The sequence below is a fragment of the Lacerta agilis genome, chromosome 11 (genome assembly GCF_009819535.1).
Source record: "Lacerta agilis isolate rLacAgi1 chromosome 11, rLacAgi1.pri, whole genome shotgun sequence".
NCBI lineage: Eukaryota > Metazoa > Chordata > Lepidosauria > Squamata > Lacertidae > Lacerta > Lacerta agilis.
Genome location: NC_046322.1, coordinates 55,516,138 through 55,541,632, shown reverse-complemented (window position 1 = coordinate 55,541,632; position 25,495 = coordinate 55,516,138). Strand labels below are relative to the sequence as shown.

The 25,495-nt window shown below is 42.4% G+C and overlaps 1 protein-coding gene across 1 annotated transcript; it reads right to left on the bottom strand.

The window, feature by feature from the left end:
- Window positions 1–1,244: 1,244 nt before the first annotated feature.
- UBQLN1 (ubiquilin 1) lies at window positions 1,245–24,299 on the bottom strand. The gene is made up of 11 exons (XM_033163622.1): window positions 24,141–24,299; window positions 18,235–18,386; window positions 11,535–11,644; window positions 8,921–9,183; window positions 7,868–8,026; window positions 6,283–6,523; window positions 5,870–6,012; window positions 3,846–3,929; window positions 3,507–3,622; window positions 3,008–3,206; window positions 1,245–2,380 (listed from the first exon to the last, which is right to left on the bottom strand). The coding sequence occupies exons 1-11, from the start codon at window positions 24,297–24,299 to the stop codon at window positions 2,225–2,227; spliced, it is 1,782 nt and encodes a 593-aa protein (XP_033019513.1). The 3' UTR covers window positions 1,245–2,224.
- Between the last annotated feature and the right edge of the window lie 1,196 nt (window positions 24,300–25,495).

Here is a 25,495-nt window from a genome sequence, read left to right as displayed (position 1 = left end):
CTTGCCTCCAACAATTCTAGAGTATTCCAAGGGCAAAGTGTGAAAAGTCTCCAACGCTGCAACTCTGATAAGGTACACAATTTCTAACCTACAAGCCACATTCTTTGACATGAAATTGTGCTCCGTTACCAACTGAAATTAACCACTGTCTACAGCCTATAACTCACTAACTTCAATAGAACATTAAAAAAATTTCTAGAGCACACACTTTTCTTAATTTGCTTTGGGGGAAATGAGGGTAGCCAAATAAGTCATACTCAAGTAGACCAAATACAATTGGTTTAACTTACTTGATTCCAGCGGGTCTACTCTTGAGTGACTAACAATGGATACCAGCCAGTGTGAAAATCTAACCAGTAGATTTTTTTTGTGTCAGCAATTGGGGTTAAGAATTTATATTTTGGGGGAGGGGGGAATCTACATGCATGAAGTTATGTAATAAATGTTTTTAGCCAGCTGCATACAGCTGTTTGAAACACACATAAAACAAGCTAATACAACTGAAATATATGACCTCAATACTTCTAGCAATAGAGATTCTCACATTTGTAGAACCACCATGTCACCAAAGTAAAATTGGGAAGGGATAAAAAATCCTAGAGGTGATATAATATTTGCTTCACTTGAGCCTGCCTCATGGAAGCAAAGGTAGGGGTTTTTTATTGAGATATTAGAATATTTAAAACCCCCCAGCTACTATTATAACAACAATTGCTTCATGTTTGGACTACCCAAGACTCACTAAAATTCAAATAAAGAGTGCCCTCTTGTGGTATGATAACCGGCAAACCCTAAAATGCTACTCCACATTTTTCTATTAAACGAACCTAGATGCAGGGATGTAGGTTGAAATGATTTACATGATTTTTGACATCTCAATTGAGCCACTTCATTATGTTTATCATTCTTACAAGAAGGGTTCCAGTAAACACCAGATTCCCTGTCTGTTTTAGGGGTCTCCAAAGGAAAGGATTCAGGAACACATCTGCTGGTATAGAACATCAGAAATGTCTACATGGAGCCCTTAGTAACAGTTTAAAAAAATGTTTGACAGAATGTTAGGAGCTCACACCAGTGAGGGAGGCCTGCTTTATGACAATAACCTTCATCATCATGTACTGAAGATAACTCCAAATGCAAGTTACTGTTAAGGGCAAGATGAACAAACATGGTCCCTGCCTTAAATATGGTGGCTTGAATTTCTGCAGCTAGGGATAAAATGGCTGGAAATAATTGCTCACAAAGAAGTTTAATTCATTTATTACCTGTGCACAAGAGAAATAACTACCAATAAAAACCCAAAAGATATACAGTATTTTTACATGGTGGTTAAAAGTAATTAGAATATCACATGACAGTGTCAGTGAAAGTATGCGTCCAATTACAAATCATAATGCAAGTTAGAATCTCAAGGGGAAAGCCGAAAAGCTTTAGGCAAAAGCAGTTTCAGAGCAAAAGGCTGTGCCCCTTCAATCCGCACAAAGATGAAGGTAATTTACAATCAATCCTTGTGAATATTTGAGACAATGTTACAATGCAGGTTTCTGTACAGTTGTAAAGATCAGGTCAGCAATCCTAGTATTTTAAAAGAATTTGCCAAAGCACTTCTGCTAAGAGATACTTGCTAAAGATGCTGTAAGATTCTACTCCATTGGCGGTGTCTCGTGTCTTTCACTTATTCTGGCTTTGAGATGAAGATTTGCTTGGAAAAATATTGTTTCCGTGTTATACATTTTTTATAGAGACAAAAGAGCAAGAAAGTAGCTAAATCAAGTGGTATAAATCTTACAGCATTTTCCTAGCAAGAGAGACATGCCAAGTCACAATAAGCAATATGTACCCACAAATCATAGCTTCAATTAGTTTCCTCTTTAATTTGTATTCTACATAAATTACTATCAAAGGCTAATGTTTAAGAAGCAACTAAATTGGACAGCTGAAGGTCAGATAAAACCTGGTCACCCAACTGTATAAGCAATTTCCATTTTTAAAAAAATCACAATAAATGCAGAATGAAGAAGTGTTTGATGCATGCAACAACCAAGTGAAAAGCATTGATTCCCACTGTTCGAAGAAAACTACTGCACTCCACCTTAATGCATCAGACTGGGTTTAGTTAGAACAAGACAATTCCCAAGAGTCAGAATGAAATAAAGCTGGTATTTTAAAGATTTAAGAGCTGTTATCAAAAATAAATTACATTTTTCAAGTTTCAGAAATGTTGCTATGATGGTTGGGAACCCAGTAGCCTTTCAATGGCTGCATTGATATCACCTCCTGTTGCTATTAGAGCTTGTAGGTTTGCTTCACGGTTCAAAAAGCCCATTGCACTGAGCTGCTCCAGTTGCTGCTGAAATCTAACTTCTGGGTTTTGTAATTGCTAAAAAGATAAAAAGATAAATTGATGTTATTTCTGTACAAACGTGTCTACTCAACATGCAAAACTAAAGAAGGAGCCAAAGTTATTTTTCCCCCCAGCCAGTCATTTCGCAAATAACTATTTTTCTAAACAGGCTGAAATGAAAAACATTGAAGCAGTTGCTGAAGGATGGACAGGTTTCAAAGTTCTAAGGATTCAAAGGTTCCCCCCTATTCTGAGGACATTAACACTGATATTTTCACTGGGACTATCAAGTATTTCAATTAGTTCCTGAAGCTGAGTTTTTAGGCACCAGACTTCAGATGTGCCCATATATTTTAGTTCAAGGAATACAATGCTACTTGGACTTCATCAGCAAGAAGGAAAGTCCAGCCATCTCACAGGAAATGGGGACACATCTTTCAAGGAGGTCATCAGGGTCCTAGGATACTTGTAGAACCCAAAGATTAAGCTGAATCTTGAGCAAAGGGCCCTTTACATAGGACAGTGGTTTGAAAAACAAAAGGTATTGTTTCATCAACAAAACTAGCAGCTGTCTCGGTGAACAGACTTGAAAACTCTGTATGCTGATGGCTTATTTTAGTGATACAATAGGAGAGAAATAAAAACATAGCCATCTACTGTTACCTGAGCATTGGCTCCAGCAAGAGCCTGCAACATCTGCTGAACAAACTGCTGGTGTCCAGTTTCACCAGTTCCTGACGCTGGACTTGTCGTTTCATTTGGGACGGAAGTGGGCACGGCTGTTGCAGTAGGAATGCCAGTGGTCCCTAGTCCAGCACTTCCTAAACCAGAGTTTCCTAATCCAGCTATTCCAGTATTAAATCTGCACAAAATAGAAGACACATTCAAGTTGTTTATACCCAAGAGGTAAGAATCGTACTTCAGTTTACCACAAACAAGAATTTTATTTGTAACACAAATAAGGAACACCCAAAGGACCTAATGGAGGAAGCACCCAAGTATCAAATTCTTAATGAAATCAGAACCTCAAATTATACCTTACTAAAAATTAGCTACTAATTCAGAAGCCAAATTCTTAAACTGCAAGCAACTTAGTACATTAATGATATGGGTGCAAACTTACAGTCAGACTATGAAAATAAAAAATCTTGCCAACTCTTACCCAGGTATAAGTCCTGGCGCTTCTGTTGCTAGAGTCTGCAAACCTTGCTGAATCTGTAGCAAAGCTTGCATAGCTCTAGGATTTGACATTGCAGATAACGTATCTGGGTTCTGCATCTATTAAGAGAAACACGTGATGCGTCATACATGTGCAGACATGTCAAAATGATCATTTAGTAACAATTGGTTACGGAAATATGTGCAAACGCATGAACTCCTAGAGACCAGTAAAATGCTTTGGGTGGTTGCATGATGGTTCTACACCTTTGTAACCATTTAGGATTAAAAATGGAATCATTTTAAGGAAAGAATTGTGATAAGAACCTAATAGGTGGCTTACTTGTTGAAGGAAAGTTGGAATTTGTTGTCTCATTTGCTCTTGAAGCTGAGGATTCCCAGCAAACAAAGGGTTATTCAGCATCATCTGTAGGGATAAGTGAGTATTTTATCTGTAAAAAGCTGCAGAATTAAAAACTCCACCAGAAATTGTCAGCCTTACAGGCTTGCTTATTCTCATTCCTCCACCCAGCACACCCCTCAAATTCCCCAAGCAGCCACACACACCCTTCTCATATTGACACATGCCTCAGTCAACATAAAAACCTTCCCTTCCATCAATTCACTGCAGCGAGCATCCACACTTCTCTCTCCTCCATAGTGTCTCCAAGCCCACTAGTCACCTCAGTTTTCCTTTTTCGCTCCTCCTAACTGCCCCTAAATCAAGCCAACAGTCTGTTTTCCTCTCCTACCACTCTGCTATGTGTGCCACTAGCTGCATTTACTCAGCGGTGAGACATGCTCACTGGGCATATACTGAGAAGCATTCTGATACTAGTATAGTTGTACCTCGTGTTACGAACGCTGTGTGTTGTGTTCATCACGGGTTACAAACCTGCCGAACCCGCAAGTACCGGAATGGGTTACTTCTGGGTTCGGTGGTTCGCGTATGTGCAGACATGCAAAGTGACGTCATGCACAAAGCGCCGGATCACGTCGCGCACATGCGCGGACGCGGCACTTCAGGATGCGGACCTTTCAGGTTACGAACGGGGCTCCGGAACGGATCCCGTTCGTAACCAGAGGTACCACTGTACTTCACAAATGCCTGATATTGAAAAGCTGGTTTCTGATAAAGGCTTTCCCATACATACTCTTCAAAATGATGGGTGTCTGACAGCATTTTACAAAATTAAGCACAGCCAAAGAAAAAGAGTAACAACAAAAAGGGAGCCAGGGATGCAGAGGGTGGGGTGAGGGTTATGTACCAGCAAGGTTCAGCTTTTGTTCCCTCCAACCTGATCCTTAGCACATTTTGCTGGCTCCTCAGAAAGACAAACATCCAACCACCAAAAATGAGCTACAGGATGCAGTTTGAAATGCAGAAGAAAAGCCCCCCCACACACACACACAGCAGGGCAAGATGCGATACTGCTTTCGAGTTTTGTAAGCTACTTTGTAAGGAGTTATTTTGAAAAGCAGTACAGTGGTACCTCAGGTTACATACACTTCAGGTTACATACTCCGCTAACCCAGAAATAACGCTTCAGGTTAAGAACTTTGCTTCAGGATAAGAACAGAAATGGTGCTCTGGCGGCGCAGCGGCAGCGGGAGGCCCCATTAGCTAAAGTGGTGCTTCAGGTTAAGAACAGTTTCAGGTTAAGAACAGACCTCCGGAACAAATTAAGTTCTTAACCCGAGGTACCACTGTATAGATTTAAAAAGCAAAACAAAACCAGTTGACTAGAACTGCTAGAAAAGGCAATTAGTAGCAGTAGTCCCAAGAACAGCCAGAAGTCAGGAGCAATGAAACAGAAGTTGTCAGTCACGGGATAGTCAGGAGACAGTTCAGAGAATCTGCACAACTGTGTTGATGTTATAGGGTTTTAAACAGGACGGACTGAGCAGTGGGATGTGCAAACATCCACAAGGATCATGTCTACAATCTGGGAGCCAGTGTGGCTGTAGTTTTTGTTGCTGGTGGTGATCTGGCTATGTACAAGTTTATATTGTTTACAAAGCTCATCTACATCAATTTATCCAAGGAGCAAAAAGCTTTGCAATAGCCTCCAGCTACAAGCAATAATCCAGTAACATCCCATCAGTATGTTGGAACAGGAAGCGCTTTATACCAAATCAGACCATTGGTCAATCTGGCTTAGTTCACTGGCAGCCACTTTTCAAGGCTGCAGACAGGGGACATTCCTATCCTTACCAGAGAGATTGAACCATGCTCTCTACCTCTGGGCTACAGCCCTTTAAGAATGAAAATTTGGATAAAATGAGAGACTTGAAAAAATATTTTGGATAGGATACCGTACCAGCAGCAATACTGCAATCCAAATCTTTATGCACTTCAGGACTTACCTGGGCTGCAAGATCAGGATTCTGGCTCAATGACTGCATCATGCTTCTCATGTAGGGGGCAGACAACATGTTCTGCATCAACTGTGGGTTTTCTGTTATTTGCTGCAACAAGCTCTGCATTCCGGGTGTGTTGAACATGCCAGCTTTAAAGAGGAGGAGACAACTTTCAGCAATTCAGGGGTGCGGTACCAGTTGTGAGTTAACAGCACTTCAAAGTGGCACACAAGTCAACAGCAAAAAGAAATAACAAATTGTGGCTGCTTTGTAGTGGACAGTAGCCATTACTCCTTGAAAAGTTACATTTAACTCAATTGAAGTCCAAACCGAAGTGAGAAAAGAGCTAACGGCCATGCCCTTGGGTGGGGCTATCATTTTGCAAGGAAGCCAATATAACTGCCGTGTAGTGAACATACCTCCTAGACCTGGTCCCAAATTCGGCATTGCTGAGCTCTGCCCTGTGTTTCCAGTGCTGCTGCTTCCAACACTGCTGCCTCCCCCACTGTCTCCGCTGTTGCTGCTATTGTTTGGGGAGCTCTGTGTGGTGGACGGAGGAGCCCAAGGATTTGGCAATGGGTCTCGGTTTTCTGTGCGAGATGGCTGGCTGTCTCCACCTGATGAATTGCTTACTAATGAAGCAAACGGGTTGCCTCCAAACTACAAAAGAAAAGTGTTTATGGATAAACAGGATTAAGGAGAAGCATTCTTATTCAACAGAACTTGCTTTGGTGCAGTCCTTAAATACACACTTAGGTGCATGACCATGATTTCACTGCTTTGCACCTTGCTAAAGAACTGTGGTCCTTAGAAGAGTTTCCAACAGCTTGCTCAAGACCACAGTGCACAGATTTTGCAGTGGCCATAGTCAAGATTTGTGTTCCCATTATTTTATAGTTCCTACAGCACACCGTAAGGCCTTTAATGAGTTTTCTTCTTGTTTTAGAGTCCTACTATGAGCTACCTTTCAGAACTAATTTGGGACACTTCCTTGCCTGGTGCAGTTTAAGTTACAGATGGGAAACCTGTAGTCCCCAGATGTTGTCCAGATGGAGCACCTTACACCATCTCTTTCTTCTATCTGAACAAACAGCCGAAGAGCAGAGCATCTAAAGGCAAAACATTCAGCAACGTTTTCAGTCATTTTCGAGAACTTCCATTGAAGGCCATCCAACAAAGCTGAAAGTCGAAAGACTCTGGCTATCCAGAGATTCACAGCACAGTTAAGCTACACAGAATTCAGTCTCACAAGATACAGTGATGACCATCAGCTTGGATGGCTTTAAAAGGAGATTAGACAAGTATATGGAAAATAAGGCTATCATTACTAGCCATGATGGTTACTTGCCACTGTCAGAAGAATAGGCCTGTGAGTGCCAGTTACTGGGGAACACAAGAGACTTTTAGTCTGACCCATGATCTGATGTAACTTAAGTGAACCACTATCATTTTTTTAAAGCAGAATGTTATACTCCAAAGCTGCTGAAGCACCAAGGAAATAAAATAACAGATTTAAAGCTGAACCATTTCTTCACCTTAGACCAGAACTATTGGGCTGTAGCTAAAAAACAGCAGCCTTGTGATTATTCTCCCCCATCATATATAACATTTAGACACTGTTAGCTGTGTCATGAAGCTTCATTACCTGCTTGATTTTATTCTTAACTCTATTGTTTTATCATAGATACGTTGGTCACCCTGGACTCCTTTGAGAGGAAGACTGGGGTATAAATTTAACAGATAAATAAATCATGTCTTATGCTCTCCCATCCCCAGTCCACATCACTGACTGTGGCTGGCAGGGAAATGGCAACGGTCAAGTGTATTGAAATATTACATGAAGCGAGAAGAGCACTCAACACATGGTTGCTATTTTGGGCAGCAGCTCTGAATGAAACAAAGCTTTTTTTAAAAAAAAAAAATCCAAGCAAGGACAAATCCTTATTTGTACCTGAGGTAAAACACTTTAATTCAGCTTGGGCCCTGACCACCAGTCCTCCTCACCTGCTCTTGTGCTGCGTTGAGCATTGGCTCCTGAATATCTGTATACATGCGTCGCAAAGCATTATAACCACCAGGTATACTTTCAAGGTTGCTCAAGGCACGGTCCTGGTTTCTCATCATTTCTTGCATCATTGCAGGGTTTCTAGCAAGTTCTAAAGTCTGGGAAATAAAATAGTTCACATTAGAAATACAACTATTCTTAAAGGTCTAAGAGTGGGGTCCAATGAGCTACTTTAGGGGTGCTCAGAGGCTTGCAAATGTGGAATGGACTTATTTTTAAAGAAATGTTTACAACCCAGCTGGTATTAAGCTTTTCTTTTCTTTTTTAATTGTCACTTTCAAAAGTATTTGAGCAAAACTAAGTCCAAAAGCTCCCCTGGATGCATGGAATTGGCTGTGTGGCTCTTCTGATTGCTGAATATACAGTGTAGTTAAAGTATAATAGGTGCCCTCAAGTTTGGCCCTCAACTTTACACTCCTTCCTTTTGCCACATGGTGGCTTCAGTGCAAAGACACTACCTTGCATTAAGCCAGGGTACTCCACTATGTCTGACGTGGACAACTCTCTCTTAAAGTTGATAAGGAAGCTAAGAATGTTAGCAGGGGAGATGGAGGAGTGCACATTCATGGCACTACTGTTTAGGAACTCATGGATGATCATCCAACATGGTCAGGATGAATGGTGCTGGGCCTTAACCCGTTTAGTTCAATGGTACAGCACGTGCTTTGCATGAGTTTCCAGGTTCAATCTGTGGCAAATCCAATTAAAGGATCTCAGGTAGGCAGACCTGGAAAAGGCCTCTGCCTAAGAGCTTAGGAGAGTCACAGCCAGCCATAGTTGACATTACTGGGCTAAATGCACCAATGGTTTGAAAAGTCAATTGAAAGTCAGTTTTTAATTTGGGAAAGTGGCAAAAACAAGAAAAAAACTCTTAGTAAATGTTTCAGCAATTATGTTAAACATAGTATGTCACAGAATTTGTCTGTAGTGTGCAGAGATGAATCAGTATACAAACTGCAAACACCTACTTTATAGATCAACTATTCACATACCTGTCTCATTATATCTGGATTATTAAGCATATGGCTGATCTCTGGATTTCGCTGTATCAACTGCTGCATCTGAGGATTAGCCATAATTAACTGTCGCATTAGGTCTGGATTTGAAAGCATGCTCTGAACAAAGGGATTCTCCATAATCTGAACCATCATCTCTGGATTGGACATGAGCTGTCGTTGCATTTGACTCTGTAATTCTGAGAAGTTTGATGTATTGAGGCCTAGGCTACTCAGGCTTGCAAGTCCTCCAAGACCACCTTGGGGGTGGGGGGGGGAGAGAAAGAAGAAAATGCACTTTCTAAACATATTCCTATATCAGTTTCTATTTGTGCAAATGTTTCTCGTATCATAGAACAACAGAAACTATTTTCTAGCAGCAACACCCCCAAAATACTCTATCCCCATGTGAGTTTTTTTCACATCACAGAAACATTCAACTGATTGACAACTTGTAATATGAAGTATTGGCTAACTAATAAATCTATTAAAATAAGGAATAGGACATTGATTAACAATTACTGCATTCTACGTATCTGAATATTTTAATAACATCCTATAAATGTTATCTACCAGAAGTTTTTTTTATCAGAACTAATTCTGGAGAGGGGAAGTTTTGCATAGGCCCCCTGCAGCCTGTTCTGTATATACATGGTGCAGCATTTTTGCTGAAGCTAGCCTAGGTTTCTGTGCAGGTCTTCTGTGACTGCACAGAAACGCCATGCACGCCTTGAGTTTCACAAAAGGAAACAAGGATAGAAATGTAATAAAAATAAATAAGGATTCTCTCCCCCTACCCGATTTTATTGTGACAGCAATTTGCTTTTACCCACATTTTATCTAGGGTTGCTATATTCTATACAACACATTTATTTGATCAATTTTACATGAAGAAAAGAGTTGTTATTAATCTTCTCTCAATATACAAATATATATAAAGGGGCATATTCTGTTAGTTTTAAAAACAAGCTCTAATCCTTTTGATTCAGAATGTAAGTCAGTATCTCTTGAAGAGTTAAACATTGACAAGACTTCCAGTGGAGCTCTCTCCCCCTCCACAAAATCCATGATTTAACTTCTATCTTTTCTTGGACATTCAATACATTCTCTCCGTTATCAAACAGAACATCTCAAACTAACTGAATGAAGCCAAACATTCGCACCAAAGTTCTGTCCTGCCTACATTAATTACATGCTAAGAACTCATAGCACCAATTCTTTCACATAGCACTGAACATACTTTGGGGATGAAGTAAATCAAGGTGCATTGTGCAAAACTGCCAAAAATTATACTGTTGCTCTCTGATTTTAGTACTCAGATTTGGGGCATTGGTATACTGATGCCTAGAATAACTTGGTAATAGCTAGTCTGACCCTGAGCTGTATTAAAAGCAGTTTACCACTGATATTTTGAACTGCTAATCAGTTCCACCTTCTACTTGTGAGACGATGCAGTGTTTATCATTTGTTTTCCTTTACTCAGTGGGCCAGTCAGTGCTATTAATTAGTGCTTTTCAACTCAAAAAACTAACACCTTTTATTGAAACCTGATATTCACTAGTCCTGTTCTCACAGTATGTCCTGGAGAATGTGCTCAGAAGGAAAGGAGGACCACAGTAGCAAGCTCTCCCCTGGCCTAGGGCCATTCCACTGACTGTCTGGAAAAGTACAGCTGGAAACATGTACAGTTGTATGCACACCTCCATTGTTGTACAATCAGACCTCCACTCATACAATGGGGTTTCTCCTTCCTCTCTACTCTCCTGCAATCCCTGTGCACTCCAAATCTGTTTATTTTTGTTTATATATTGTGACTTTAACAAGAAGAAAGAAAAACAAACACCCCCAGAAGAGCTTTTGGGGACACATGGGTATGGACGGCCTTAAGAGAGGAAATCTCTTCCACCTGCAGTGTTTTATCCATTGATAGATACCACTGGATTTCAATGCAGACTCCAGGAATGCATTCAACTGAACCTAGAACCATTTATTCCTAGGACTGCACACATTTATTCGCTCAAGAGAACACACATATCTAGTATAATCCAGCAGTATAATCATATCCAGCTAGAGCTCAATTGGAAAACACCCATCTTCTCATTCTCTTAAGCCACCCAGCAGATTTTTCTACAGCTCCTTATTTAAAGGTGAGAAAAGATTACGTTCAGTCTCACGGCTACTCACTAAAAACGAGTAAGAAACAGCTTCTATAAAACCTACAAATATAAACTTTACTTGTAAAATACAGCTACAGCAAGATAAATACAGTGGTGCCCCGCTAGACGAATGCCTCGCTAGACAAAAAACTCGCTAGACGAACGGCATTCGTCTAGCGGAAGCTGCCCCGCAAGACGAAAAAGTCAATGGGGCTGCTTCGCAAGACGAAAAATTTTCGTCTTTTTTTTTTTTCGTTTAGCGGAGCGCGGCTGTCATTGCCGCTTCGCTAGACGAAAAAACCGCTAGACGAAAAAATTCGCAGAACGAATTATTTTCGTCTAGCGGGGCACCACTGTATGTTTGAAAAAGTTATTTATACAATTGAAACAACCGAACTATGTTAGGAAAAGCAGCATTCTTATTCAAGAAGCTCTCCAACACTATGGAGCCTTACCCAAACCAAAAGGGCTGGTGTTTGTTGAATTTGTAGAGCTACTGGTGGATGCTGTTGTGGTAGCAGTACTCCCTGCAGTAGTTGTTTGCTGAGCTGAATTGTCATGTGATCTAAAGACATATATAACAAGAACACTTCAACTAATGAGGAAATTTAAGAGATTCAAAACAAAAAGATTATTGGAAAGGCCAATATACAAATATCTAGCACTTGAATATGGACATTCAGAAGCAATTCAATTCTCTCATTTTACAGTTATGTTAAACATGAACTATTTAACCGGAACTATTCATTTGTATTTTAATAGATCACTTCAATACTATTTCCTGAACGTATATGAGGAAATGATATGGTAAAGTGTCTTCTAGTAGTAGGCTGGTCTTCAGTAGGTGGGTCAGGACCAATATGTAGGTTGTATTCCAACCTAAAGCAAGTCACACGAGTTAAGTACCACCACCATTTTGTTTGCTGTTTAGGGTTTTCCCTTAAGATGAAAGTGAAGGCCAAAACAAACAGGGATAAGGTAGCCACATGCAAAGGAGACTACAGCTAGTTTACTTTTGATCATTGCACGAAGAAGATTCCATTGCTTGCATGTGGTCCTACTACAGACAGGAATATACTTAGCAGCTTTATTTCAATATGTAAGAGTATACAGTCTGGTGCTGATGAAGAGAAATCCTCGGTCTGAAAAAGTTAATGACTACTGTTCTAGTACAGCACGTGACACACCAACAAAGTGGTTTTCAACCAGTGTGTCATGGCACCCTGGGGTGCCTTGAATGATGGTCAGGGGTGCTGTGGGCAACACTGGCCTCTGTCCCTCTTTCCTTCCCTCCCTCCTATGATGCCTTCTCGTGTCTCTGCTTCCCAAAGACTTGCACAGCTGTTTGTTGCAGCAGCCTTGGCCTCAAGCTCAGCAGGCAAATGGTCCTCTGGGCTGGCCAGGGGGTGCTGGTTACCAGGAGCTGAGGAAGCCTTGGAGTAAGCAAGCAAGCGGGCAAGGGAGCCCAGCCAGACATTCCGCCAGCCCTTGCTGTTGGGATTGGATGGACAAGAGGAAGGCTCGACAGGCAGGCAGGCAGGCTTTCTTGTGCCTGCTGTGTGCAAGGCCTGCTTGGGAGCTGAGTGCCCGGTGCTGAAGGGGAGGGAGCATTTCCACCATGCAGGCCTGGCAGCGTCTGCTGCTGCCTCCCAAGGTAAGGTGCTGGCCTTACATTCATCTTTGGCCAGTCTCTGTTGAGCCACTAAGGCTGGGGGGTAACCTCTTCCCAGGCCCCTGTGGGGCAGCATGAGGTGGGATCTCTCTTTGGGGCAGAGGGGTACAGCTCAGAGAGCAGCAGCAGCAGTGGCTCCCCGGAAGACTCCCAAGAAGAGGAGAGAGGAGAGGTGGCTGAGGGAACACTCCACAAGGGAGTGTGTTCAAAAAAGGGTGAGACTGCCAGGTCTGCAGGCAAGGGGAGACATAACTGGGCTCCTGAGCCCCACAGGGGTCAAGGGAGCCGTGGACTAAAAAAGGTTGAAAACCTTTGCACCAACCCATTACCAGCTCTTAATAACCTGTGGTTCAATGAGAATATATCAATTTTGCATGTAGTTCAACAGGCATCTGTAGTCTGTAGTTATTGTATTAAGAGCCTCCTACTTTTATATGCAAGTAACATATACAGTGGTACCTCGGGTTGCGCACACAATTGGTTCCGGTGTGCCGTTCGCACAACGAACAGTGTGCAACCCGGGCGGCGCTTTTGCGCATGCACGAAAGCGCAATATCGCGCTTCTGCGCACACTGCGCAGGACACTTCTGCGCATGCACGGACCGTGCAAACATGCGCAGAAGCGTCCGCACGCTGTGTTATACTTTCGGGTTTGCAACCCGAGGTATGACTGTACTGGCCAGAAAAAGAAAGTTGAAAGCAAGAGCACTAATAACTTAGATCCAGGGTGGATTTGATTTAAATCAAACTGATTTAAATCACGATTTAAATCACTAGTCAGTAAGGCTCAGGGCCGATTTAAAAAAAAAAGTACCGGTAATCAGATTTTTTTTATTTAAATCAGATTTTTTTGATTTAAATTGGCCCTGAGCCTTACTGACTGGTGGTTTAAATCGTGGTTTAAATCAAATCCACCCTGCTTAGATCAGCTCCTACTGAATAGGCTGCTTGCCAGGTCTCTGTAATGTTTATCAGAGGTACAGGGCTGGAAGACAAATAGTATTTGCATTCACGTAATCATCTGCGCTATTTCACAAACTAGTTGAAAAGTCATTGTTACCAAACTCAAAGTTACATGCTAAATAGTTCCAATACTCTCTTTTCATTATTGGATTATCTGGCTTTCTCTTTTTGATACAATCTGGTTTGGTGACAGCAGGAAAAAAACAACCATTCAAATTTAGCTAGAGAAGTTAAAGGATGATTATGAAATCAACACTGGCAAAGGGAATCCAGCACTTCAATTAACCACTTTCCTCAACATGCAGGGAATGGTGGTGGTACAGTATCAAAACATTATTCAACTTACAAGCAAAATTATGTGCTATAATACTAATTTGTTGTGTCCTACTCAGAGTAGACCTGATAAAATTAAGAGACCCAAGTTAGCCTTATCTAATAATTTCAGTGGGTCTACTCTGAGTACATCCAATGTTTGCTGCAGCTCATTGCTTAATTAATGAGTATTACAATTGTTGGAATTGCTGTGACATGATGCAACAGCAGGAAAGGATTGCTGTCTAGTCAGCCTGCTAAGAAAAATACTCCAGAAGGATTCTTGCTCCTGGGGCTCATTTCTCATACACACACAGCAAAGCTTTTAAAAGGCAGTAAACACAGAATGGAATATATCCCAGGCTCCTGATTCTTTCCATGTGGAAAATGAAAATTCCTCAAAGCCCAGATCTACTTTTTGAAACAGCAGAGACATTTTTTCTCAGCTAACTCATGTCCAACATGAAACAGCTTGGGTTGCTTGCAGTTCTTCCCTAGATTCATGAATTTAGAAGCCAGTCAATCTGTCTTGATGCTGCTCTTGGACCAGTAATCTTTTGAACACGAATGCTTCCTGGTAGTCAAATATATTATTGTGAGTGGAGATGACTCACAGAACTGTATTTGTCTGACACTCCAGTTCTAAATATTTACCAGGCTTATTGGATGCAATCGCATAAAATTGGCTTTCAATCAGCCTAATGAATGCAAAATAAGCAGTATTTTACATATCAAAGGAAGTATGTGTTATTTAATTACAAGGCTGAGTTGTGTGACCATTAAGCGTTGGTAGGAAGGACAGAGAAAAACTTGTGTCTGAAGAACCAAAGCAAGTGCTGTAACTCTCCGATGGTTTGACTCGTCCACTGTCTCTTGAGACGGATGGATGCCAACAAGAGAATGGCGAATCCTTGTGTGGGTTTTAAAGGCCTAGTTCAGATGACTCTAGCTATGTTTGAAATGATAGTGAATGAACCACAGCCAGCTTTGGGTTTGTATGTTCCCCTTCCCTCTCCTCCTCCACCATGTGAGAAGAGGAAAGAGTCTTGCCCAATTGTGTCCACAAGCAGACTCAATTTCTGTGAAGGGGCGGGGGCTGGAGAAAGGAAGAGTAAACATTGTTGTGCAAGTGGGCTTCCACTTGTGTGACACCAGCCTTTATGAATTACAGTGGTGCCCCGCTAGACGGAAATAATTCGTTCTGCGAGTATTTTCGTCTAGCGGGTTTTTCGTCTAGCGAAGCGGCAATGCAAGCCGCAGTTTTCGCTAGACGAAAAAAAATTCGTCTTGCGAGACGGGCTTCCGCTAGACGAATGCCTTTGTCTAGCGAGTTTTTCGTCTAGCGAGGCATTCATCTAGCAGGGCACCACTGTATTTTTTTCCTACATAAATATGACCAACTGTATTGGGGGAAAGTACAAATGATGCATATAGTGATTTTGTGCCATTTACCGGTATTACAAGCACATCTCCTAATGATGCAGATGATGGTAACAGGATGTCACTACAAGTGGCATACCTGTTGTCTTAATCCCTTCCAAGGTGCACAATCTTTCCAACACAATATTAAGTGCTTGTGTTGGGGGGAAATGTGGAAAGTAGCTCTTAATGTTGCTGAAATCCTGGCCATTCGTGATCATAAGAACTCTGCTGGACCAGTCCAAAGGGTCTCTCTAGCATCCTGTTTTCCCACAATAGTTAACCAGATGCTTCTAGGTGGTCCACAATAAAGAAAAGCAACAGTTCTTTCCCACCAGCTCTCTTCAGCAAATCCAGAGGTTTCATATAGGCATCATTACTAACAATTGCCAATAGCTATACATCTCTTTTAAAGCCATCTATTCCAGTGGCCATCATTACATCTTCTGGAAAGCCAAATAAATAATGTCTGCAGGATCACCCTTAACTACAAGTTTGCTGACACTTTCAAAGTGCTCCAAATGCATGCTGAGCAAGGATTTCCCTCTGGACAAACTATGCTGATTCTTCCTTAGCACATCTTGTTCTTCTTTGTGTCTAAAAATGAACCTTTAATAATTATTTCCACCAATTTACTCAGTGCTGATACAAAGCTAACTGGACTGTTGCTTTCCTGATCTGCTTTTAAAGGCCAGTGTTTCATTGGCTATTTTCCAGTAATGTGTTACAGAAGCAAATTTCAGGGGAAACTTGCAGGTCAAGTTTTGTCAGTGTGAGCTCAAGCAGATTATGATACCACCTGGACATGGTAGCTTATTAAAATTGGTTAGTAAGTGCAAAAACTTAGAGAATACGTTCTTGCACTTATTGACAAACTTGGCTATTTTTTACACATACTCTAAAAAGATGGCTCAGGCATGGATATCTGATCCACATCCTCTGCAGTGAAGACACTCAAAGGGCTATATACAAAGCAGTGTTAGAAACTCAGATATATAAACTGCCTAGTTTATATATCTCCTTAATCCAGGGTTACAGTTGCCAAAATGGAATGCCTAATTGCCACTTTGGGGCCAGACGGTTCTTAAAATTCATTGATTGTGCAGATAAAATATAACGAATAGAATTCTACAGGATGTGTTGCCAGTGTGTGAAAATAGTTAAAATCCAAGGATCGCCAGGCATGCACCTCCAGGTGGTGATGCAGGTACCATCCAATGCCCAGGTATCTTCACTTGGTTGCAAGTGACCAATAATATCTTTTTAATATCTATATGAAGCCGCTGGGAGAGATCATCAGGGGGTTTGGGCTGGGTGTTCATCAGTATGCGGATGATACCCAGCTCCACCTCTCTTTCAAATCAGAACCAGTGAAGGCGGTGAAGGTCCTGGAGGCGGTTGGAAGATGGATGGCGGCTAACAGATTGAGGTTGAATTCTGACAAGACAGAAGTACTGTTTTGGGGGGATAGAGGGCGAGTGGGGGGGGGACTCCCTGGTCCTGAATGGGGTAACTGTGCCCCTGAAGGACCAGGGGCACAGCCTGGGAGTCAATTTGGACTCACAGCTGTCCATGGAGGCACAGGTTAATTCTGTGTCCAGGGCAGCTGTCTACCAGCTCCATCTGGTACGCAGGCTGAGACCCTACCTGCCCGCAGACTGTCTCGCCAGAGTGGTACATGCTCTGGTTATCTCCCGCTTGGACTACTGCAATGCGCTCTATGTGGGGCTACCTTTGAAGGTGACCCGGAAACTGCAATTAATCCAGAACGCGGCAGCTAGATGGGTGACTGGGAGTGGCTGCCGGGACCAAATAACACCGGTCCTGAGAGATCTACATTGGCTCCCAGTACATTTCCGAGCACAATTCAAAGTGTTGGTGCTGACCTTTAAAGCCCTAAACGGCCTCAGTCCTGTATACCTGAAGGAGCGTCTCCACCCCCATCATTCAGCCCGGACACTGAGATCCAGCACCGAGTGCCTTCTGTCGGTTCCCTCACTGCGAGAAGCAAAACTACAGGGAACCAGGCAGAGGGCCTTCTCGGTAGTGGCGCCCGCCCTGTGGAATGCCCTCCCATCAGAAGCCAAGGGTATAAACAACTACCTGACATTCAGAAAATACCTGAAGGCAGCCCTGTTTAGGGAAGTTTTTAGACTGTGATATTTTAAATGTATTTTAATATTTGATGGAAGCCGCCCAGAGTGGCTGGGGAGACCCAGGCAGATGGGCGGGGTACAAATAAATTATTATTATTATTATTATTATTATTATTATTATTATTATTATTATTATTAGCACATTTTGCACCTGGCTGACGGATTCTGAACGCTTATCCAAAGTTGTCTGCTTGTGCAACTGTTGTATTTTGCCCAGTTTCTCTGGAATCTGCCTATCCTTCATCACACTTTCACTCCTTGAGCAAAAGTAACAAACAACTTGTCAGAGAGAGAGAGAGAGACTGATTGACCCCTTCAGTTCTACAATGGGACATGAGTGGTGAGAAAGCATGACTTCTGCAGGGAGGAGAGCCAAATGCTGGACCTCATCAGCAGCACCGGAAATTTTACACAAACTGCCAAGAGTTCAGACCACACAGGAAGCACACACAGATATAAGATACATAAAGATACCTTTGCCATTAGCAGCAACCAAACCTTTTACTGGCTTTGTTTTGTTCTACTGGTTTAAATTAAACACAATTCTGAAGCAATTCAACTTGACCAAGACTGTCACAGATGGAAGTAACCACGAATAACTGAACAGGAGATAATACCCCCCCCCCAGCCTACCTGTTTTGTGTTTTGATGACAAGGTGAACGGTAAGCCCATCATGGATCCCATGCTGGGTCAATGTATCTTGATCTTTTAAAATTTTTCCAGCAAATATCAACACAAGTTGGTCAGTGTGGGCTTTAAAACGCTTCGAAATTTCTTCCTTGAACTGGAAAAGAGTGCATAATTTCATTCGCAGAATTAACTTAATACACTTCTTCTAAGCATTACAAATGTATCAGAGTATGTAAGTATGCACACATACGTTAAGGAGATAACACAACCAACATTAATCCAGGGTTGAGGGAAATCTTAGAAGAGATTGGAGGAGGGTGTTTGGGGAGGAGAAAATTCTAACTGTTCAAGCAGAAATTATTGTACTGATGGAGAAATAGCCTACACTGGATTTCACCCTGAGTGTGGAGTACTTTTACTTACATTTTCTATATATATATTTAAATACAACACCACATTAGCTATAAGTTATTGCTGCTAAATACTTAAGAAATGGTTTATACGTATCAATGGGAATGTAGAGAAACACGATTACTCCAGTAGATCACCACAAATATGTTATCAACTGTAGAATTCAGATTCCAGAAAATCACTTATTCATTTAATTCTCCTTCAGATTTGGAAGGGAGGTTAGAGACTGAGCAAACTTTGCAGTGACTGGGGGCTTTTCCATGTCAAGTGATCCAGGAACTTCTACCTCACCATTTTATATTGGTTTCAGTTTCCTAAAAGTAGTATAAGAGAAGGTCCCAGGTCTCTATTTTTAATTTTTTATCTCATCCAGTTTTTGAGTTATGAGGGTTAAAAATTTCAGAAAATGACAATTTTGGCCTTGCTGGACTACACAAAAACCTTAAAAGCTCAGTCCAGATTTTAGATATTTCAAAACTAAAAGTACCAATCTCTTTAGAATTTCATAGGCTTTAATATGATATGGCACTTGTTGGACTTCCCCTCCCCTAAAACTGCTTCAGACAGTTGGAGGAATTGCTGCTGTTGTTCTCCAGAACATATTTAAGAAGTGCATGGGGAGAGGACAGGAAAAGGAAGTTGAGTTGCACAGCTAAAACTGCTTGCGCCAGCAGAACTGTGCTGGATACAACCTATTGAAATTAATGGACATCACTAAATTTGGTCCATTAATTCCAATGGGTCTACTCTGGGTATGACTTAGTGGGATACTTCCCAGTGTGTCCCCCCCCCCCTTTTTTTTAACCCCCACTGCCTAACAAAACCAATTTGGGAGGAGGGGGAAATTATGCATGCTACTTCAAGGTTGGCATAGTTAACAGGTCCAATTTTGGGCCTTCTTGGGAGAACAGAGGGGCTTTGGATCAAGCACATCCAAGGCTATCCAGCCCAACTTCAGACCCAGTGGTCTGGTGTGGAAACTGGTCCATAAATTCGTTAGCAAAAATGAATGGATGCCAAATGCAAGAATAACATTAGGCAAGGCTGACAGCTTCAAAACTTTAATGTCAGATAATACATATATGTCACTGATTTATATTTGAAAGAACACTGAAACAATAAATGTATAATTTTAGAATACTTCGCCATGAATGATTATGTATTGTTCTGGTTTTTAATTATCCTACATTTTTTACTATTTATTATTGTTTTTATTTATTTACTGCTGTCCTATCTCCCTTAACATATTTAAAGACAAATTTTATCATCCTTAAGTAAATCAAGTAATTAACTGAATTCACCTCACTGGCTATGCAGGTTAAATCAAACCAGTCTTATTTAGCCTCAGACTGCTAGTGAAAGTGAAAGTAAAATGGAGATTCATTTTAATTTCACTTTCAGTGAAGGCACAAATTCCTGAGCATTATATAATTTCTTTTCTTGAGCTGGAGAAGATGAAAATACTTGCATAAAATCTTCTCTCTCTCTCTCTCTTGGTAGTGCATCTGATTACTGAGTCATAACAATGCTGAACTAGGAAAAAACCTAGTATTTGGCATCATCATAATGAAGCCACTGAGAAGGGAAGCTATGTTGTGAACTGCTCTGAGATCTGCAGCTAAACAGCAGTACAGTATACAAAATTAAAAAATAAACAGAAGTAAATATTGTTGGAATGAGTCAGCAAACAATAAAACAAGAATGTAGAAACATTTAATAACATGTAGAAACTGTCCTGGAAAAGTACAGTGGTACTGAGACCAAAAAAAAAATGAACACAAGATACTTTTATTTGCTAAATATAAAATAAATCAAACATGCTTAATTAGATCACTCTCTAAAGCACCAGAGGATTTTTCTGGTTGCAGTTGCCCTATATTACATTCAGACAGCATGTCTACTGGTTAGAATTACAATTAGTAGATTAGGATTATTGCAATGTTGCCTATGACACCTACTACTGCAACCCAAGCATACCAGTCTTTGTCCAAACAAAGTTTTAAGCTTTGAATCATCCAATGGAGACTGAAATCACTTGTTCTTTACTATAATTTTGCTTAGCCGGATGTGAAAAGTTACAACTCGAGGAAATCATGATTGTCCTTTTCCACTGAAATGAGTATAAGCACACAATCCCGCCAATAAAAAATAGGATTTGCTTGAAGAAAATGGAATCTAACTTCGGCCCTAGCCTTACCACTATCACAGCACACAATTCTATTGGTCCAGGAACATAAATTATATTTTTTCTGAAGGGGAGTATGGCTTTATTAGGAGTCCTACCTATACTACAGCAAACAGCAAAGGTCCACCCACATCAACATGCAATGCATTGCACCATACTGTGGAAGCAAGGAAAACGCTGACCATGCTACACTGTTGCCAATTACACCATGCTTTATTTGTGGATTCCTATGGGCTCGTGATTTTGCAACCAGACAGACCTCATGACCATCAATTTTCCAGTAACTTATACCCGTCTTCACAGGTTAAGCAAAGAATGCTTCAATTTCTGTGGAAAGGACTGTATAGTGACTACACAGTTTGGATTCTCTGAATGGAAGCTAACAATAGTACAGGCAGCTCTCTGTTTGTGCATGTCAGTGGTCTCACGTAAGCCTGTTCTGCACCCTTCCAGGGCAGAAAGCGGTGCCTGTGTTGGCAGTTGTGCATGCCTTGGTAGTGTACAAAATTGTTGTTCCTTGTACAGGCTAACCAGGCACCCTGAATACTGGTGTTTTTGGTTCAAAGGCAGAACACAAGCTCATCTCCAAAATACACTAGCAAATTTCATCAAAGTAACTATCTACCGGTAATCTATTGATTGGTGACATCACCCTTTCTGCATAAACTGAGTAAGACACATTTTAAAGAACTGCTTTTAGATAAATCAACATAACCTTTCTCGAGCTAGTCATGGTAATATGAAAGGGCGCTGAAATTATAGGCAAAATGTATCAATGCATCTCCAATTATACATGAACTAAGGATCCTGATTACACAGAAATTGTTTAAATCAAAGTACTTCAGGCTCCACTCCTGTGCTAGTGCAGCAGCCACCATAATTTAAAAGATAGCTGAGATCGGAACAGTACCCCAAGGTGTACAGCAACTGAAAACCTGGAATAACAGGATTACGGCTTTCAAGTATTTCTCAAGATTTCATTCAAAGAAATGTCCCAAAGCTGAACTTTCTCATGGTTTTCCACAAGTATTCTGATCTAGATTTCATATTTATGTTCTTTTTCCTGCTGATGCCCCACATTCTCCCTCGCTCGCCTGCGCATATCCCATAAACAACTGCAGCAGTTGTGCATTGTGGCTGGAAGGATTCTGGCTCAGTAATACAGCAACTGCTTTGCATGCAGAAGGTTCCAGGTTCAATCCCTTGCATGCCAAGGCAGGGCTCCAAAAGTCCCGTTTCATATCCTAGAGAGTCACTGCTAGGCAGCGTTGACAATATTGAACTAGATGGACAAATTATCTGACTTTGTACAAGGTACCTTAATATGTTCTTACTTACAATGGGGAGAATGAAGGAAGCGATACTCAAGAATACACAAAAACTGGGTTATACGCCAGAATTCAGAGGAAAAGTCGAATGCAAATTGGCTTCCAGTATCATTAATTCAGGTCTTGCAAGTGCTTGCAAGAAATAAAGTAACAGTAAAGAGTTTATTAAACTGGACAACGTACTTGTGATAACAAGCCTTAGTTTTTCAGGTAGAACTAGTTTTAGCTTAATTAAAATAGCCATAACCGAGATATACATCCTGCATATTTTAAATAGGGAAACTTAAGTAATTTATAAATGCAAGTCATTACCATTTGTGGACAATAGTTCATAAATTCCTTCTACATCAAGGAATCAAACAAAGTTTACCACTTTATACCTATTACAAGGAGTCCAGTGTTAATAGCAATGGAAGAAAACTGAAATCCACAATCTATTTTTAAAGATTTGCAAGACTTTATTTACTACCAAGTGAGTACATAAAATCACCCTATACTGCAGTTACTAAAAATTTAAAAATTCCAACTCCAGAGAGAAGAGAGGTACTTGCATTGTTTTGAAATATTAAGTGGCCTATTCCTAGAAGCAACAAAACTGCAGTGTTTTAATAAACTGAATGAAATGACCAGAACTGACTGGTGTAACTGTTATTGTTGTTTGGGTAGTAGTAAATTAGTGTCATCCCAACTGCATATTCTTGCTCTATGAGCTAGACAGTAACCCAAGGTGGCAGAACCCCAGACAAAGGTAGCCAATTTACTATCAAGTGTCAGTTTGAGAAAGTCATCTCACACCTGTAAAAGATTAAGATTTCACATACATACTATACAATGTCCTTAGCACATTCAAATGACAATGTGATTAGGAGTCTCATCATTTGTATGATCAAAGGATTCACTACTCATCCACACAATGTAGATCTTGCTAGCATATATCTTCTAGTCTCTGAAGTTTGTCTTTGAGCTACTATGATTAGAATCTTAAAATTTTACAGTAGCCTTTTGTTACCAAATGACCAGCCCTAGTTAATATGACTTGTCCAAGACATTAAAGGCTGAGAAGAAACACTGAAGTAGTCGTGCAGATGACTCCACAGCTACCATATAATGACACTCTGATTTTTCAGTAATACATATACATAGAATACTGTATACAATCAGAAAAACATACTATAGTGCTAGTTTAAGTATCAACTAATGATAAGATACAGAGGACCACTTAAAATCTGTCAGAAAGTACCACCTTGTGGGGAACAGCATAGAAGCCATATACAGACACAAGATCCTCTACTCTACCATTTAACCTCCTAGGCGCAGCTTGTACTTTTGTGTCCTATAGCAGTGTTACACCAAAGAGAATCTTCTATGTTTGTAGAGTCAATATTTTTTTCCCGAGGTTCCCGTTTTACACTTTAAAATCGGCTGGTCGCTTGCCCGCCTTCCCGCCTAGCAGATCTGTCTCGCTCCTTTGTGTTGCCCTCCTAGACAAAGCCACCGCATCTCTGGGGCTTCCCCTCGACGCTACGCCAGGCTCTCTCTGCCTGCCCCGACTTCCTCGACCGGTTCAATCCTACGCGCGCCTGCTTGGGGAGTCAGCCTCTCCGAACCGCACGGGCCTCGCTTGCAAACGGACACGTCGTCCAGAACCGGGCTGCGAGCCATCTCTCCGCCTCTTTCGCCGGTGTCGTCGTTAGAGGAAACGCACCTGGAAGAACGACGAGAGAGACGCGCTCCCTTTGCAGCCGAGTCACTCCGACCCCTTTGCGAGGCCTTCGGTGAGGCAAGAGCTCCGCCCGCGAAGCAACTACGCAGGGGCGCCGGCCGGTTCCCGTCTTCGCCTCTCCCGGGGCGGGCGTGGAAATAAAGGAGACGCCGGTTCCCCCCCCCACACACACACACGCACGCGCGCATTTCCCCCCTCCCGCCCACTCGCGCGGTGGTACCGGCCACGCCCCTCCCCTCCCCCCCCCGTCCCCGGCCTCACCTGCCGGATGCTGCTGGTCTCTGGGACGGCGAACTCCTCCTTCTCCTTGGGGGTTTTGACGGTGACTTTGATGATCCGCGGCTCCGAGGCCGAGGCGGCCGGGCCGGGGGTCTCGTCGGGGCTCTGCGGCCCAGGAGGGCTCTCGCTGCTCTCAGACATGGCGCACGCACGGGGGGGGGAGGGGAGAGGGAGGACGGGCGGCGGAGGGGCCTCCTGGACTCGTTAGCCCAGCCGCGCAGGGAACGCTGGGAAAGGCAGACCCTCCCCTCTCTTCTCCTACCGCTTCGCGGCCTTTTTCTCTCTCTCTCTCTCGCTCCCCGACGCCGCCAAAGCTCTCGCACTCTCAGAGAGTTCAACGGAAACAGCCCGGCTCAGCCGCGGCGCCTGCTGATGACGTCAGGAATCGGGGAAGTTACTAGAAAAGAGGAACCGACTTGGCCGGCAACTGAGGAGCTGGAACTCGGGATCGTGTTGCGCATGTGTAAAAAAGAAATGGTGCGGGGGGAGGGGAGGGGAGGGGGAAAGAGAGAAGCGAAGAGAAGCACGGTGCGCGTGCGCACATCGGAAAGCCCGCGCTTACTGCGCAAGCGCAGCTGTCACGAAAGGCCCAGGCTGGCATTGTTAGGCGAGCGCTTGATACGACACCGTAAGGAGGTGCTCGCGCGTGCGCGCACACGGTCTCTTTGCCGCTCACGTGACGGTGGCGCTGCTTTTTACTCTGCACGTGGAGCTCGGACAGCCATTTGCCTTTCGCAGCCTCAGCGCATGCCGGTCTCCCACCTTTTATAGGGAGGAACTGGTGATGGAATGCACTCCCAGCCGGACGGAGCAACGCAAGGCGGGTTTCTGCAGAAACACGTCCCTCTCTGTGCTCCACTGAGGACAAGCAAGAGGCGTTATCATAGCTCAAAGGGCACTCCAGCCAGACAGCAGCTGTCTCAGGGCACAGATTAAGGACTGGGCTGGGCCTGGCAAGGCCAGAGTCCTGCAGGCTGGATAGAGGGCCCTGAACGCAGTCCCCTGGGCTGACGCTCCCCACCCTACCTTATTTCTTTTCCTGTTCAGTAAGCCTGTTCTATTCAGTTAACCTTCAAGAAAAGTCCCTGCAAGACTTATTGCAGCCCTTAAGAGTCATCAACAGGTTTTCCACACCTATCAGCTGATCACCCATTCCCACCACCCTTCTGAGTAATACCCCTCCCCACTCCCTCACTATATTTAAGGATCTGGTGACTACTGTTTCAGTGTATCTGAAGAAGTGTGCATGCACACGAAAGCTCATACCAAGAACAAACTCTCTTGGTCTCTAAAGGTGCTACTGGAAAGAACTTTTTATTTTGTTTCGACTATGGCAG